This window comes from Cottoperca gobio, chromosome 7 (genome assembly GCF_900634415.1).
Source record: "Cottoperca gobio chromosome 7, fCotGob3.1, whole genome shotgun sequence".
NCBI classification, from domain to species: Eukaryota; Metazoa; Chordata; class Actinopteri; order Perciformes; family Bovichtidae; genus Cottoperca; species Cottoperca gobio.
Genome location: NC_041361.1, coordinates 3248452 through 3267135, shown reverse-complemented (window position 1 = coordinate 3267135; position 18684 = coordinate 3248452). Strand labels below are relative to the sequence as shown.

The window sequence follows — 18684 nt, the reverse complement described above, 5'->3', positions numbered from 1 at the left end:
TTCAACCTATGGCTGTAGTGCTGTGCTGTGTTGTGTTTGTGTTGTGTTCGGGCTGTTTTCATATGCCTGTGCCTTTTCTCTTGTACGCCAGAAGAAGTTGAAGTTACACGTTTCTTCGAACATGCTTAGTTATTGTGCGTTAATTTAGTCCATGTGTCTGTGCTGTAGCCGAGTTTTTAAGAAATGCTCTATTTCAGACACACGCTTTCTTCAAGTGTTTCATGTGACTCTGCCTCATTGCAGAGCACCGGAGAGTTGACGTTGATAGTAGCCAACTCCTGACTCACGACTAGGGCTTTGGCATATTAAAGACTCCTCAAGACGCTGTCAGAGACACACGAAAAAACATTATTTGCTTTCCTGGCATTTTGAATGGCAAAGGAAGTTTTACTTCTAGGTTTCGAGCGCCTGTTTTCCAAGTCTAGTACTTTTGGCAACACCTGCCTCTTACATTTCACGGATTCATGACTCTTTGTAGACAGTTTTAGTGTTCAGTCTGTTTGTCTGTTGAACTATATGCTCGCTGTGTCTCAGGCTGGTGTCCTTAAATTGCCAGCTGCGAGTGCTGTTTCACGTGTTGTTGAAAGTGTGGTCTAGCGCATTAGAGGGGTTGTCGCATCCCTGAGTGCTGCTCTGAGTCGTCGCTGAAATCTACTTATGCTGTTGTTTCATAGTTCATATTGCATTCAAGGCTGATATTATCAACAGCATGGACTAATTAAACAGTGAAAATAGGGCGAAATCAAAACTACACGTTGCTTCAGTAGTCCATCGTGATCGCTGCTGCTGAGCGTTTCAGCACCACAGATCTGTGAACAGCGACTTCTCTTTAACGCCGTTTAGTCTTCAAACTTCGCTCTGGTTGAGCGCTTTCCTTTGCTATTTAAAGTGAGAGCATTGCAGATATACATGTATCTACCTGTTGCTCCTCTGTGAAGTTTTGAGTTTTCCTATATCCAATGCATGGAACAAGATGCATTTCCCATATTGTAGCCTCTTAAACGAACCGTGCAAGACACAATACAACAGACCAAAGTTACAAAGTCTTGCAGCATTTGTCTTGAAGAAGTTGTATGAATGACTACAGTGCTTTTTTGTAAAATTGACTTATTATTATTGTCAGCAGTAGAACCAGTTTGTATCTTGGTTTAACTGTACAAAACTATTGATTAGTTGTACTAGTGGTGTTAGCAGTACCTCTGATAGATCGTGTGCTTGTTGCAGAAGCACTGAGTAGCAATATTAATATTCATAATACCACTTAAGCAGTAGTTTTTTCCCATATCCCCGAATAAAATAACCCAATGAACACTTTGTGTGTGTGTGTGTATATATGCATGCATAGATGCAAGTACAATATGTGTGTGGATACATCTAGGTGCATGGATGTATATGAGTATATATGACCATTATGACATTAAAGCCTGACTAGCTAATAAAATTTAAAAAAGAACAGGAATATAATTAGTTCATGTCATTTTAGGAACTGCGTTACTATAGCTGTAGTAGTGATAACAGAAACAATAGTAGTAGTACTAGTAACAGCAGGCGTGACGTGGGAATGCTTACACCATAAGGTGGTGGATAACCCCAGACAAGAGGTTTTAAAGAGATAGGTACGTTTAAAGACAAACAGTCATTTGTAGAGCGCACAACTTCTATTGTGCACTCCTATCGTGCTATACTTTTTTCTTACAGAGATGCTATTTTATTTATCTAACCTTATAGTTCAACCATCCATTTAAGTCTGATATATAATGGGTAGACATACACGCATAATAGTTCATCTGTTCATAGTGCATTAAATTCTACCTTCATGAAGCTTATAGCATCACGTGTAGTTTGTGGTGGGACTGTCATATAGATGTCAAGTAAAGCCTTTGAGAAGTTTTAAAGCTATAGTTTGTGGTTTGCATTAGTTTACATTATATTATCCATCACACTCTTGTCTATGCCGTGATTTGAAATATGCATTGTTCAGTCTGCTCATATAGTACAAAGGGATAATTTCTTGTTCTGTATTCTTAGCTAATTGTACGGTATATTAATAACTATACTCTAAGGAAATTGCTTCTTTTATGTTATGTTGTGAGTTTATTTTTCTCTTCAGTGTGCCAGTCTGCTAATGTGCTTATTAAATCCAGGTTCATGCTGTGCAGTTGCATCCCTCTGAGTTGTCATAAAACCAAATTAGAATAGAGGGGTTAATATAAATGCTCTCAAACCAAGCAAACATCATCACATTCAAGTCTCAGGTCTCTATCTCTGTCCACTCTGCTGTCTCTCCTCACTTGTAAATTACAATTCTTGTAAAAGGACAATATACAGTACCAAAGATAGGATTATAGTATGTAACAACATTTAGAAATATCATTTCCAGTACAATGTTGAGAAAGATTTAGTACAAGCTGAGAATCCTGTGAATGCATTTAGCCTAACTGTGTTGTCTTACTATTAATGGAAAGCTTTGGAGACGTCCTGTCCCTGTGGTGTTTTATATCATATTGATTCATCTTTGAAATTATTTCTCCACTCATCTCTCATTTGCAATCCTGCCTGCAGCTCATGTGTCGAGCAATATGTAGTTGTTTATGCAAATAGCAAGCTAATGATATGTGCTTGTTACTGTATTGTCAAAAACATCAAACTACCAAACCTGCTTTCCAAGACAAAACGCCAATACTGTGTTACTCCATTAGTGTGATAGTGGTTGACAGTAAATCCCCATGGTATGCACTCTTGGCATTTTACCTTCAATATGACACAATGTATCTATTCAGCGTTCAGACTCTACTTATATTGACCTATATATTTGGATAAATGCCAGTAGGTTAAGAGCTGCTTCACCTTTATGGCAGAACAGAAAAGTATCATTCAAGCATTGTGACCTTTGTTTGCGGTCATTAAACTACTGTACGTGGTTGAGAATAAATTCTCTGTGGAAACAGTGGTGAGACAGGATTGTCTGACAGGACATACTGCCTCAGAATATTGCAAGTTTTTTCCACCTGTTGTAATTTGGTAAAACACATGCAAGAGAACAATTCCAGAGATCCAGGCATCTTACTGGCTTAACTTGTAGTTTTTTAGACGTGAAATCAAAATATTAACGTCAAAGGAAATCACCTTGTGCGTTGTGTACAGGTTGTACATTGTTGTACGCAAGACCAGTAAAAGCTGTACAAACATTTGCCCAATGACAACTGATTTTGGCTTGAGGGAGGGCAAATAAAACATCACAACAGAGAGAAATCCGCAAACACTCTTGTTTCTTTGTGGAGTCTGCATGTTCCTCCAGGTGATCACGCTTCATAACAGTAAATTGGAAACAAAAAAATAATGTCGGATGTGAATGAATGTGTCAGTTTATGTGCGTTAGCCTGGATTGGATGGATGAATTGACGACCTGTCCAGGGTGCATCCTGCCTCCCCCCCCCCACCCACCCAGGATAAGCCATATAGCAGATGGATGGATAGATAGCGTCCTCAAATTGATTTGATGCCATACCTACAGAAAGATGTCTCTGTCACATATACAATATTATTCTTTCTACAACTTGGAAGCGAAAGACAAAATAGATGGAAAACACAATCTCCAAATCGTTACACAATGTGAAAGTAAAGTCAGCCTTTGAACAACAGACAGCCATGTGTTCCAGCTGCGAGGGCTGCTGCCAGATGGTCTGACCCCTTCCCCTGCACGGTCCCAAATACCAGACCCTGTCAGTCAGCTCACACAGAGACCCGGAGGGAGGTTAGCCTCCGGTCTTTCTGCTGGGTTACATGTGAGAAGTTGACTGGCTGCAGAGCTATAATGAGGTCCAGCACTGAACTTGATTGGCATGAACACAAGCAGAGGTTTAAAAGTGAGGATTAAAGATGTCCTCCCACACTCTATCAGAAGTTCACTATATAAATATCCCTACTCCTGTCTTCTCATCTCACTTCACCCTTGTCCTTTCTTTACCTGTAACCTCTCCTGCTGTCTTCTTTCCCCCTTCCGCCTTTTCTCACTCCCACTGTGCTCCACAATAAACAGCACTGTCCTTCCTTTCCCCTATCCGTCGATATATCAGCATGTCTCATGAGGAGCTGTCATGTCCCAGAGATGAGACGAATCACATGGGGCAAGGCTGTGACGTTGTGTGGGTTACAACCTAATGCACGGGCTGCTTCTTTCAGAGGACATGAGTGTCCTTTGAGAGAAGCTGATGAGAAACAACAGCAGAGCCAGAGATCAGGCTCCAGTTACATCATGCAGAAAAGTACATTTATGCTATGGATTTTATACAGAACCGCCTTCTAGACATGTGACTTCTCCATGGAGCCCAGCTTCTTAATGGGTATGACGGGACCAGGTCACGGGGCAGGGTCTGGTGGGTCCATGATGACAACACTAGTCATTTATTCTAATAAGCGTCGGTCCCAAGGCAAGCGACAAAATTACTCATTTGGGTTATTGGTCATGAAAGCTCAAGACCTCTTGTCACAGAGTATTACATGGGTGTCTTTTCACATTTCTAGATATGAAATAATGTTCCCTTTTTAGCCAAGCCAACTGTCACACTATTAAAAGAGCCGAAGTGTGGAGTTGAGAGTTTTCCTCTCACTTCTAAGGGGACACAAGTAAGGTCATCATTCAGCAGCACATTCACTGTAATAGTTATGTAACAGACTGTACAAAAACGTATTCTCTTCTCATTAAAGTAACATTTTCAGTGTATAGATTGAATGAGAATTATACAAAAGAATGTAAAAAGGACAGGTGTACACCTTTTTGATCAGTATACATTTGCTTAGTCAAAAGTAATGACTTATTATGTTTATTTAATATTTGTTAAAGGTCTTTGAGTTGTATAAATTGAACAATGCACAGTATAACCCACAACAGATATGAGTTCAGGTAGATAAAAGTGTGAGAGAATTGATGGAGCATGGAATCAGTGTAGTTTTTGATTTAGGAATATGAATTGTTACATGTTCTCTCTCCTTTTGTATGTTTCATATACAATTTGGATGCGGAAAGTTAGCAAAGGTCCAAGTCCAGCAGGAGAATACATGACCAAAAGGAAAGATGTAGAATAAATCTCCGCAAGCGACTGAACTGGACTCATTTGCAGAAACTTTGCTTTGCTTTGCAAGGCATATTTGTGTCATGACAGCTGTAAGTTTACATCTCGCCTGACTAAGCAGCTTTCCTTCAAGTGTTGTCAATACCATGAGGTCTGGTCTGCTTCGTGTTTGCACCCAACTGCTTTTTAAAATAGCATGTCTGCCCTAAATGTGTGAGAGTGACCAAGTCTGCTGCCACACACCGTCACAAGGGAGTAAACCGGAGAGTGGGAGGGCGTTAACGGCGTCACAGTGTTGTTACAGTTCTGTGTGGCTGCTCACCTTCCATGTCTCCTCCCTCTTCCCTCCCACTCGTCTCTACCCCCATCCTCCCTCTGCAGTGGACGTGCATCGCATTTGGAGCAGCAGGCAGCAGGTGGAGATGACATCATCTGCACTGCAGCACACTGCAGCACTGGGTCTGAACAAAGACATGTCAGCCTACTGCTAACTATCCTCTCTCTCTCTCTCTCTCTCTCTCTCTCTCTCTCTCTCTCTCTCTCTCTCTCTCTCTCTCTCTCTCTCTCTCTCTCTCCTCTCTCTCTCTCCCTCTCTCTCTCCCTCTCTCTCTCCCTCTCTCTCTCTCCCTCTCTCTCTCTTTCCATCTCTCCTTCTACGTATCTCCCCCCATGTCAGCCGAAGGGAGAGGGAGAGCATAGCCTTGTACCAAGTCAGGTTGAAGTGCTGTGACCTATCTCAACCTTCTGACTCTCGTCCTGACACGAGCACTCAGTCTTGAACAAGCTCTCAAATCTTCACCTCAACTGTTTCCACAAGTCACCATGTGGAAAGGTGAAGAAGGATCCCACATAGTGAGAAGCACCGCACACGCTCTGAGCATTTTCCTGCTTGACAAGAGAGTGATCGGCTGATCTAACAGCAAGCTCACGTAGATAGTCTACAGCACACACGGGCTTCGAAAGCAGAGGACCTGAGTCTTGTCCTCCACGTGCATTATTCACAGTGCAGCATGTTGTCACTGAGAGCACACATTTTCCAGCCAGTGACATTATGTTTTTCTGTCCAATGATAGCAGTTACTTGACCTCTTTTACAGTGGCTTATAGGAGGTCTGACTGTGACATTAGCTCCCCATGGAGTCGTGAGCCGTGACTGCCAAGATACCGTAAAGCGCAAATGTCACCAGGTCGTGCTGTGAAGGCTCCCGACTTAGACTCATTAGGTCCCTACCTACGGCGTGAACACTGAGAAGAGAGAGTAGGCCAAGTACACAAAAGCACAGCAAACAAGATTTACAGACTCATTTTCATTGTATGCCTTTCTCTCTCCATTTTATTTTGCTGGAGTACTGAGTCCTTCCCCTCCCCTTCATCAATAAGCCAATAGCACGCAGGCAGACCATACACACACAGCCATGTTCCTGTCGCCTAGTTACCGCTCGGCAGCAGGTTGCCACAGAAACGGCCTCATAGTGGCTAAATGGGGAATGCTAATGCAGTCTTCTATACTCCCTGCTGCAGTGGGCTCCCTGTGCCCATCCCATTCCACTGTCTGTACACAGCATACTGTGTGTGTGTGTGTGTGTGTGTGTGTGTGTGTGTGTGTGTGTGTGTGTGTGTGTGTGTGGGTGGGTGCATGCATACACAAATGTTTGTTGTTTGTTTGTGTGTAGGTAAGGGTTTCCCCAAATGTCTCAGTGAACCTTTGTGTCTTGTAATCTTACACAAACGGATCGCTACAGGTTTTTTTTTTTTTGCATTACAGGTGCATTTTGTGTCTGCCCAGTAATGTCACAGTCCTCTGCACCTCTCCTCACTTAGGCATTGAATTATGCAGCGTGTTCTATATTTCTGGCAAGGCTGTAAACCTGAGCAGAGACAACCCGCACAACTACACTGACTGACGGAGGGCACAAAGCAGTAGTTACTTCCTAAGCAGCATGTAAACACTCTGAAGTTTTATACACCTCCATCCATCTTGAGGCCTTGACTCAAAGGCTGGGTTTTTAAGGAGTCTGGATAGGTGCAAGTTGAGATTGATTCTGTACTGTCAGCTTCTTAGTCCTCCTACCATACAGGCTCATGGAACGGGGGGGGGGGGGGCTGGGACTCCTTGGCCAAATTAGGCTATACTTAATCAGCTGGAGAGGGGCCTTCAGCTGTACACTCCCTCCAGAGCATGTCAGAAGCCCTTTGTGAAAGGGTGGACACATTTAACATGCCCCCACTCATTGGCCAATCATTCAACCTGTATTAGTGTGCTGGGGCTGCGTTTGAGTGGTGCGGAAGAGATGGCGGCAAGAGTTTAGTGATGGCAGCCATTAGCAGATGATTGATAGGCTTAAAAGGTTATTTTAGTAAAGCCAATGTTTTTGATGAAGTTAATGATTGATGCTATTGTTTTCACTCACTCTGGGGAGATTAATAATGATTATAAGGGTTTTTTATGTGACAGCTGAAAGTAGGATACCAGCTTGCTATCAGCTTTGCAGTATCTCAGAAATAGGCTAATGCATTTGTTCTTTAATGGTTGATTGTATGCCTCGTGATGTTAAGCCCCAAGTCACTGCGACAGTCTTAATGCTGCTCAGAGCAACATATTTGGTGCAGCTTGTGGTGCATACTGTGTGATCATTTGTCTTGTCAGAACACAGGGTTGTTTGTGCTGCTAATAGCAAAGACAGCCATTTTTTTTTTTTGCACACTGGATGCTACTTGTGTGCTGACGTGTTCTTCTTCTCTGTCCCACTGTTTGCCTAGATAACCAGTTCAGAATGTCTATCCTGGAGCGCTTGGAGCAGATGGAGAGGAGGATGGCAGAGATGGCCAGCCACCAGCAGTCGAGCAGTGCAGGGAGTGGCGGAGCTGGGGGAGGAACAGGGGGAGGGGGAGGAGGAGGAGGAGGTGGAGGCAACAACACCCAGTCGCAGGTAAAAAGCTACATCACGCAACTCATATGTTGTGCATAAAGACGTTTGTAAAGATGTGCGTAAAGATGTTACAGTACACAGCAGTTGAGTTTTGTCATTATTGATTTACAAAAGTAATGTAATTGTTGTTGTTGTTGTTGTTGTTGTTAAGACATATATATAATAACCAATTGTTCTTTTGTGTATGTAAGTGTTTATCTGGTCAGACGCAGGCCAGCAGCTCATTTGAGAGTCGTGTCGTGGTGGTTTGTGAGAAAATGATGAGCAGAGCTTGCTGGGCCAAGTCCAAACATTTAATCCACTCCAAGACCTTCAGAGGCATGACACTCCTTCACCTGGCTGCAGGCCAGGGCTATGCCACCCTCATCCAGACACTCATCAAGTGGCGGTGAGAACAAAATACTTTACATAATGGGGCTTTGATTTGTAATTGGTGTGCACCACACTAAATAGCAGTGTCAGTTATTACTAATTGTTTTCTCTCTTCTGTCCAGCACCAAACATGCTGATAGTATTGATTTGGAGTTAGAAGTGGACCCTCTCAATGTAGATCACTTCTCCTGCACTCCTCTGGTAAGAGACCTGAAGTTTGTGTGATGCTTTTCGTTTAACAGCCCGGTGTAATGAAACCCATTAACTCTGTTTCCTTTTGCTACTTTTTCTTATTTGTCTGTTTTCCATACAGATGTGGGCATGTGCACTGGGTCACCTGGAGGCAGCAGTTGTCCTGTATAAATGGGACAGACGTGCCCTGGCTATCCCAGATTCTCTGGGTCGCTTACCCCTCTCCATTGCCCGATCTCGTGGCCATACCAAATTGGCTGAATGTCTGGAGCAGCTACAAAGGGAAGAGCAGCAGCAACCAGCCGCTCTACCACCTGCAACTCGAATGTCTTTCTCCCCAGCCCCCGACACTCCCACAACAGACAGCTGGATGGTCAGCTGGGCGAACAACAGTGGAGTGCCACCCAGCGGCAAGAAAGGGTGTCCTGCCACCACGACAACCACATCCTGCACCACAAGCCTCAATCCAGGCCAGTGCAGTTCTCTTTGTGCCTCTGTTCTTTACTGTACACAAGTTAATCTGATGCCTCACTTAAGTCATCTTTGTCAGTGTATTATGCAGCTAATTGTTACATGTTGTGTTTTTTTTGCAGACTTGCGAAGGCCAAGGTCAGAGCCCTCCAACTACTACAGCAGTGAGGGCCAGAGAGACCTCCCGCTAGCTAAAAAACATAAACCCAACCCAGAGCTGTTTCAGACTCGGCCTGACAAGGCCATGTCTGTTCCTCTGAGCCTGGAGCAGCAACAGCTCCACAAGCTGTCCTCTAGCCCGAAGAGCCTGTCCTCAGAGGGCCTGAGCTCAGACAAGGGCCTGTCTACAGGAGGCAGCACAGGGACAACCAGATGGACATCCAGAGAGAGTTTCTCCAGCAGCGGCATGGGGAGGAAGGCGTTGGGGGTCAGTGGAAGCAGCAGCCTGGGGAAGGAGAAACTGGTCAACCGGTTGCGTCAGCGGGAACAACTAGGCATGCTGGTGATGGCTGACAGAGAAATGGCTGATGCAGAACTATTATCCTATCGGGAAGATCTGGAGAACCAGGACTGTCTCACACAGATGGATGACCTGCAGGTGAGAATAAACAACTGTCAGCTAAATGTGTAAAACTTGGCACTCGTACAGCCACAGATGAAGGGTTCAAAATAATATGGTACGAAATCATTATGCAGCAGATAAAACCAAACCTGATGCATGGGGAAGAAAAACAGTTTTAACAGAAGGATCCTTACATATCTACACATACAGTATATACGTATAGCTCTTACATTACATATACAGTATCAGAGGGAGGCTGCAGTATGGATATTTTCGGGGCAACACTTTGGAAAGAGGCATTTTATAACTCACACTGTCACCATTGAGGAAAGCAATGCAAGATGAGATTTGAATTGGACATAACTGCACCATGCCACCTCTTTTATGTCCGCCTTCTGCAATGGGTAGGCGGAATGCACCAAGCCAACATGGCACTCTGTCGATGACCATCACTGCATAATAAACTCTCTATTGATCCACTTCCATAGCCAAGGGATTCTTCCAGCCATCCATCTCAGTCTTACTACTCCTCCAACAGATGAAGTGCTGGATTAGGAATTTTAGCAGCACAGTTTTTTAACAGTCACTCTCATCTTTGGTCTACTCCATTTGTATTAAATCCAACATCTTTGTCACACAGCCAAACAATTAAACCTGCATGTCTAGATTATGTAAAGTCACCAAATTGACAAAGTGGGTCCTCAGTCATCTTTGTTTATCCCAACAAAACAGGCAAATATGATGACTCTGGCAGAGCACATCATTGAAGCAACGCCGGAGAGAATCAAAAGGGAGAACTTCACCGCAGCGGACTCTGTGCCCTTAGACACGTCAGGGGTCACCAACACCATGAACTGGCTGGCCAACTACCTTGGAGATGTCGAACAGCTGCCGAGCATCATACACCTACGGTAAGGAGCACCGTGGTGCAGAGAATTACAGATATGCATATTGCAGTATGTGGGTGTGTGTACAGTATGTGTGTCCTCCCCGCTGCATTCATCCCTTTTTCTATGCTTTGTTATATGTTGGTATTGTCCAAAAAGGTTGAGTAAAATTGGTGGACATTAAAAAAAGAACTCTGTGAAGAAAGATTTTAGATATGCTGCACATTACATTGCCAATTCCAAGTCAGAGTGAAACTGAACTTTGGTGTACAGTATGTTCTGTTGAAATAGATTGTTTATATTAAACATAATGCCACAATGAATCGTTTTAACCAATGGGATGTCTGGCTGTTTCATTTGAGAGAAAGACAAGGGGGCAGTGGCCCAGGATTGCTTATTAACTGGGGCAGTTTTTGGAAGTTTAACTTACGCCCATCACAGTTTTTTGCCGAGTTTGCAGGCAGTCAAAGAAATAAAACTTTATCAGATGTTGAATTGATTTGTGCGGCATGGAGTTAAAAAAGTTGTGTTGTAACTTTTCCTAATGTACACCCATTACTCTAGAGATATAGAAAAGACTGGTGAAGTGTACGCTTGAATACTCAACACCTGGTCTGAAATAAATAAAACATTTCTGTCATCTTCTCTCCGTAGATCTCTGTATAATGAACCCCTGACCCCATCGTCCAACCCCAGCCTCAGTCCTGGGGGGTCTCCCCTGAGAGAGGGGCCCCTAGAGAGGCCTGCACTCCCATCACCAGCTGACTGGAGTGAGTTCATCAACGCCTCCAACAGCAAGGTGGAGCGAGACCTGGCCCAGCTGACTCTGTCAGATCCAGAGCAGAGAGAGCTGTATGAGGCCGCCCGCCTAGTCCAAACTGCCTTCCGCAAGTACAAGGTACAGGCCCGGCGCTCAGGTGCCATATGCTGTGTGTACAGCAGCCCGCAGTGACAGGGCTGTACTGTTAGGACTGGTATTATTAGATGGTTTTGTTTTTGGCGTTTGGAGAGATGTTGAAGGGTTTTTATTTGGTGTCCAAGCTATGCAGCTGGGATTTCTGCAGTAAAGTTCAGTGTTGTGATCCGGTTTATTAGTATCTTTTTTCAAATATACTGTTTGCTTAATATTATTGACATTTTTCTATCTCTACCTCTGTCTCATTCTCTGTTCCTCTGCTCATATACACATTACAACATCAACAGAGATATATCCAAGTATGTCCCTGTGGTTTCAGCATGGGAAGGTGCCTTGAGCAGAGCATGGCCTTGCTTAGAGGAACGACTGCACTGTCCCCCGTACCCCCGCACCAATTAGACACAATTAAGCTTATGTTCTTTTCCTCTCTCTCTCTCTCTCTCTCTCTCTCTCTCTCTCTCTCTGTTTCTCTCTCTCAATTAGATGTATGGAGCCTGCTACTGCCTGTTTTTAACTAGCTCTCCACACACCAGTCCTCTCTCCCTGCCCGATCCCATTCCTCAACTCGCTAACCACCCCCCAGCTACTTTTAATGAGTTTTCCATATGACAAACTGTCCGCTGTCGTTTGCAGTCATCTGTTATGCCTGTCTAGCAGCTGATGCTGAGGTGGACCTTTGGCTCTGTGTCGCTCAACCGTTCACCTCCTCCTCCCCACTGCTCACATGGGGGGGGCCAGTTCACCAGGGGTGGACTCGGTGCCACGGTGGCATTCACTTGCCTAAGGGAGACTTGACAGAGCCACCAATATCTTTTGTGGCAAAATGCAGGTTCAACTGTGACCTCTGACCTATCCCACTCTACTCTCCAACAGGGGCGGCCGCTCCGAGAACAACAGGAAGTAGCTGCGGCTGTTATTCAACGTTGTTACAAGAAATACAAACAGGTAGGCGCCACAGACGCATTGACGTGTTCCTGACGAGTGCTTTTGTTTACAGGTTCCAATGTAATTAGTGTATATCATAGTCTTTAGGAGGCAGATATCGAAATGCTCTGAAATATATTTAAATCAACATTTTTTAAAGAATAGAGTTTTTTGAGAATAGAGTATGTTAGTGCATCATTCACAATATTTCCCTTTTTCTGTTTGCAAGCTAACATGGATAGCCTTGAAGGTAACTTTTTTTTCACTACAAGCAGCTGAATGCATTGCCAAACTAGTGTTCTCCCACTACAGTGTCAACCCCATAGCACTATTGCAGTATTGACACACTGACATATTGTTTTTGTTCTCGTTGGCAGTATGCACTTTATAAGAAGATGACGCAGGCCGCCATCCTTATCCAGAGTAAATTCCGCAGCTACCACGAACAGAAGAAGTTCCAGCAGAGCAGGAGGGCTGCTGTGCTCATTCAGCAATACTACCGCAGCTATAAGGAGTTTGGCAGGCTGAAGCCCCACCACCGGGGGGCTGCTGCTGCCCTGGTGCAGCACAAACTGAGGTAGACACATAAAGCAGGCAAATACAGCAGCATAATGAAGGAACCACTCTGTCATTTACAGAAGGGCTTTTTAGAGACTATGAACAGATGAATATGAAATTCCTATTAACAGAGATGGCAGTTTTCAACACTATACTCTCTCTCTCTCTGGTGTTTCACAGAGGTAGTCTGCTCACAAAGAGGCAGGATCAGGCTGCCAGGAAGATCATGAGGTTCCTACGTCGCTGCCGCCACAGGTAGACCCCAGCACTGACTCACACACATACATATTCATTTATACACACACACACACACACACACACACAACTTTACACAGGTAAACATAAAACTTCACATTCAGATGTACTGTACAGGTTGGTTCATGGTCTAAAAGAAAAAGAAAAAGAAATCCCATTGAGCTAATTAGTAAGACACAGTAGAAACTAACACTAGTTTCATAATCTTGTCCATCTCTCAACTATTCTTTTTACTCTGTGGTATGTGTTTGATTTATTTTTGTTGGACAAATTGGATGGTTTGAAAATGTCTCCAATTACCTAAGCTCCACCCCTCCCCCTCACTGTATTTGGCCCCCACCTGTCCTCGCCCCCCCTCCCTCACAGTGCCTACTGTGTGCTAATAGCTGTCTGGTATTGTTTTGCTGTTTATGCCAAGCCCCTTGATGGACCATAGACTGTTCAAGCGGGTGAGTGCAGCCTCAGCAACTCAGTTCGTGCCTCTCTCTCCCTCTCTCTTATTCTGTATGCCTCTTCCTCCCTCTTATCTCCCTCTCTGTCTCTCACTCTCACTCTTTAATAATACAATTATCTCCTCCTGAGGCCTCGGCCTTTGCATTCTCTCCCTCCTTCCCTCACTCTCATTCTCTCTTTTGCTCTTTCTCTCCCATCCCTCCACCCACCCACCCTACCTCCTTCTCCATCACTGTTGCTTGATGCCTGCTTGCATGAAGGCTGCCGACTGGAGCCACAGGTGGACTGAGAAGCTCAGATTAAGAGCAGAACCTATCTCGAACTAACAAAATGCTTATGAATGACAATATCACTGCAACACTTAACAGGCACTTCTCTGACTCTCTTTTATCTCTGTCTTTCTCTCCTTGGGAATTCCTTTTTGTTCATATTGTTTTGTGTTTTTATTTGAGCTTCTGTGTGGGTATTGCAGATAGCCAGTTTGAGAAACGGGAAGCTTTTTTTCGATCATGTTTTATTCTGCTGCATGTCAAGTGGTGACACCTATGAGCCTTGCTCCTCTACCGTTAGGCATGCTATGGGCCTGCTGTTTCTCAAGTAGTTGTCTGTCTGTCTGACTGGCTGTGTGTCCTGTTTCTAGCCACTTGACAGACAGAGAGGGGGACGTAACCCCTCTAACTTTGATTTAATAAAACTGGGTCAAACTGTTGAATGTGTTATGTCCACTGGTTCATCAAAACAAATAAATATTAAACATACAGCAACAAAAAATACACCTGAATGGGAAGAAACTTAGAACATCATCGCGTATAAAGAAGTTTGAGCCTTTAACCTCCTCGCTGTTCACATTCATATTTCATGTTTTCACCATATCTGCTGTATACTGTCCTCAAATAGGGCACCGTGCTTTTAGAGCAGGGGAGATTGTTGATGTAACCACCTCCTATGGAAAGTGTGTCCGCTATTCTGTGATATAGGTTAGGAAGCTGTGATAGCATGTAGGTCACAGAACAAAAACAAACAATAGGTTCCTCCACCCTTTGGGACTAAAACAGAGAACTGTAATGGATTCATACCTCCAGGTTGTACTCCAGCTCAGCGTTAGAGGATGCAGGGCACACACACACACACACACACACACACACACACACACACACACACATAAGTAGTCTGCCTCTCTCCAATACATAAATGTTGCAGTAGTTACATCCTGCTAAGAATAAGAGTTGGCCTAAATCCATTATATGATGGTGTTTGATGTGTTAAAGTCAATTGTTAGTGTACTCCACACAGGCTGACCTCTTTTTGCTCATACACTTGAGACACGTGTCTCTTCTACGAACCCACACCAGCTCCTGGTGGTATTCTTGTGTGATCTGCCAGACAATGCATTTATAAAGATACGTTTTTTTCCACAAACGGAGCAATTCTTCTCGACCTTGACTGGTGTGATTGTAAAAAAACTTATTAGCTCTTTTAATCTTTCATATGTGGAAGTGTCCTCGACTTAGACCGTAAACAATTTACGATTCATGCGTTTCATTGCTGACTAAGTGTAGAAGGACGGTTTCTACATTACATTTGAATCTTTATATAATCACAGGAGTAGGTGTTTCAGGGTGCCAAGGTATCACTTGAATAATAATTGTAATTATAGTCATTATGACATCATTACCATATTGTGTTAGGAAAGCTCAAAATTAAATGCATTTCATGACAAGATTTATTGTATTTCTGGTGTCACACAAAAGAGCATTTTATCCCAAATGTAGTAGATTAATATGGTAATGATTCTGTAATTGTGCTATAATTATCCTCTTTTGTTCATTCCAAAGTGCAAGTTCAATTCAACCCTGACCAACATTTTCTTTCACAGGCCAGCCGTAGCTCCTGATGATCTGGGCTGACTTGATATAGTTCTGATGGCTCTGGCTGAACAGTGTGATACTGTTAGGCCCGTGTGTGTCTTCATAAGCTTGTCACTAGAAGCTCCAGCCGTGGGCGTTGTATTCATGGACACTTGTCTCTCTCTGTGTTCCAGGGTGAAAGAATTGAAAAGGGCCAGGGAACATGAGACCCCTCAGAAGAGCCCCCTCGCGATGTGACATCACTCTCCTGACTCCTCTTTTCTTTTTTGTTTGTACCCGAGACATTTTACAAGAGAAATGAAAGAAAAAAACGCATCAATGCAAGCACTGCAATTATTATTACTACTACGGTGTTACTGGTTCAACTACTATTACATGTACGACAGCATTTTTTCACATATCTATTCTTTCCACTGACTTGATTTTGCTCGGAGAGTGGCAACTTCTTATAAACTAAAAGGGTCGGGGTGGGACGGGGTGCAGAACATTTGCTTCATTGCATTTTTTGCACTTTTTCATGGATTGCTTTGTCTTTTTTGAAATATGAAGAGGTTTTGGACGGTGAAGGAAGCGAACGCAGGACATGCCTGAGGAGGTCTGTCAAACACGAGGACCTCAAGAGACGTACATTAAGGCTGCTGCAGAAGATCTCAGAGGATAGGGAGACCACGCAGAAACACTCTGGGCTCTAATTGTATTTCATAATTTTTTAAGTGACCGATCAATTCATTTGAAGAAGGATTTTTTTTTTTTTAAACCAAATATATTGGTCACCCACACACCCACTTCTACCCACTGCTGTAGAAGATATGATATTCAATTTAGCTCAACAACTCCTGCTGTCCCACTGTGCTCTACCCCACCAGTCTACCCACACGGGTGGAGCTACAAATGAATGTAGTCCGGGGGTTTAACCATGCCGAAGCAAATGGGTGATAAAATATTTCTGTTTTGCCATTTCTTAAAAAAAACCTATGCTTTATCGTATATATTGTCACTTTATTACTTGAATTTGTTCCATACTGTCCGATGTATTTGTTCCATCATGTCCGATGTATTGGTGATCTGTATCTTCAGACTCTATGTTGTTGAATCCTACCAAGAAAAGATGCATGACTTCTTGGCAAGAAAAGTCTTTGCTTGTGTGCTTATGGTCTAGTCTTTCAGCCTATCCTCTGATTTTTCTTTTGTTTCCATCTTCTCCCCCCCCCCCCCATAAGTTCTATCATCTCAGTATTGAAGCTATCCCTGTATTGTCCTGTTTCTTTTTATTCTGTTTCGTTCAGTTGAATGATCCTCTGAAACCTAACAAGAGAAAAGAACTTGCCTATTTTGTGTTGTAATGGTTATGGTCATGCAGGTTATTACTGTTCTTTTTAAATGAACTTCAGAGCCTGTTAAGGCTTTTGAGGGGAAGATCACATACATTGCCTTGACGTCTTAGAGATTCTTTGAGGGGTCCCTAAGCTTGTCCCAAAATAGGGGTTTGACAAATCCATATTTTTGACAATTGAGCGATTTCTGTATATAAAGAAGGCTGAAAGTACGTAGGAAAAAACATTTACCCAAAGGGGATTGTATTTTAGAAATATATTATTTTATTCATTAAAAATGGGTCAAAAACAGGTACGAGACAAAAACAGAATATTTGTATAGTTTTGTTTGAATGCCTAAGAAGTATGGTTGTATTGTTTGTAAATAGTGTAAATACCTGGGATAAAAATGAGCTATGTGCATGAAAAGTATGAACAGAGTCAAAAGGGAAAAAACAACAAAAGCAGTAGTGGCTATGCTCTGTAAAATTAAAACTATTTCACTATTAGAGTATTTTATTTTATTTTGATTGTTCTTGAGAAGAACATTTTGCTAAAGCATGATATTATTGCAATATAAAAAAAGTACAAAAAAATAATGTATTTAGAGTTAGGAGAAGTCTGCAAAAGTATCTTAAAACATGTATGGTTATGTTTACATTTTCTTTTGTTTGTTTGTTTTGGGCTACCAAGAATCTTTTGCCAATGGTGCCAAGGTATGTGAATGCTATATAGCTTAAGAAGAGAATTAAGTTAATCTTTGCAGAACAGATAATCATACAGTGAAACACACACTAGCACTGACGACCATACGATCACAAATGGTCGAGGATCACTAGAACAATAAGGTACACCGTTTGCAGAGGGAGTCATATTTAAGCAGAAAGCATTGAAGTCTCTCATGTCTCCACCATTCCCACAGATAACTGAAGCATTTGACCATCACTGAATACAACATAGCAGAGTTTTGAGTTTTATTTTTGTTGTCATTGCAAATGGAATGTGTTACTGAGGTATCTTGCCTGATCTTAAAGATTGGCAGCCTTGCCCATGGTGTTCTTACGAAATGATCCCTCTCTATCACTGAGATTTAATTCAACTCTTCAAATTTACTCCGTGCTGCAGCGAGCATTGATTTCTCCCATTATTGGCTGATCCCCCGTAATGAACTGGTGACAGGATTTGTCCTAATACAATATGTTTTAATAAAACACTTTGATTAAGGCTGCCAGGGTCTGAACAGACTTTGTATTCTGAGATGTCTAGTTGAGAAACATGTGTAGCATACTGTACATGACTGGATTTCTTTGTCAAGCAGCTGAAAACATTTGCAAAACGAACTGTTCCGACAGTCAAAGGTGCTACGCCGATTCTACCCCGAAGGACGGCACTAAAAAGTTGTCACTTGCCTCAATGCAGGGTCAATGAGCCAAAATGACTGTAGTAACTAATGTGTAAAACAGTGCACTGGTGCCATTTATAGTTATGAGGCATACAATGTGTCGTGTACATTGGATAATATATACAATTATGTATATGTCCGTTTTGATTGGTCTGTAGGAACAATCCGAGAGAGAACTGCTGGTTTAGAGGTGCCTGTTGGTTGCTGCCTAATTTCTATAATATATTCCTACCAGAACTACCGGGAAGTGTATTCAAAAATAATGACATTTGATTATTCAGCCAAGTGCCACTGAAAAACCTTTGTTTATTGAAGTGTTGTCATGTTTGTTTAATAATTATTATTATTATTATTATTATTAGGCTAAGATTTCTCAGATTTATTTCCTTGACTGACTGGTCGTTTTGTTGTTTTCCACACACCTGATATGTAAACTTTATTTCCCGAGTGTTTATGTAGAAAGTGCCTATTCATATCCTGATCACACAAACCCAGTGTCAGAGTGCAGAC

At 42.8% G+C, this 18684-nt stretch overlaps 1 protein-coding gene across 5 annotated transcripts in view; it reads left to right on the top strand.

The window, feature by feature from the left end:
• Positions 1–15893, top strand: part of camta1a (calmodulin binding transcription activator 1a) — a 269614-nt gene extending 253721 nt beyond the window's left edge. For 2 of the 5 annotated variants that reach the window (XM_029436629.1, XM_029436625.1), the window contains 13 exons: positions 7832–8001; positions 8193–8389; positions 8496–8574; positions 8687–9035; positions 9159–9634; positions 10331–10509; positions 11140–11383; positions 12275–12346; positions 12555–12575; positions 12703–12902; positions 13064–13138; positions 13557–13587; positions 15633–15893. In XM_029436629.1, the coding sequence (XP_029292489.1) occupies positions 7832–8001; positions 8193–8389; positions 8496–8574; positions 8687–9035; positions 9159–9634; positions 10331–10509; positions 11140–11383; positions 12275–12346; positions 12555–12575; positions 12703–12902; positions 13064–13138; positions 13557–13587; positions 15633–15665 (2126 nt within the window). In that variant the 3' untranslated portion in view covers positions 15666–15893. The remainder of the gene's footprint in view (positions 1–7831; positions 8002–8192; positions 8390–8495; positions 8575–8686; positions 9036–9158; positions 9635–10330; positions 10510–11139; positions 11384–12274; positions 12347–12554; positions 12576–12702; positions 12903–13063; positions 13139–13556; positions 13588–15632) is intronic. The other 3 variants (XM_029436627.1, XM_029436626.1, XM_029436628.1) reach the window with 3 other exon arrangements.
• Positions 15894–18684: the final 2791 nt, after the last annotated feature.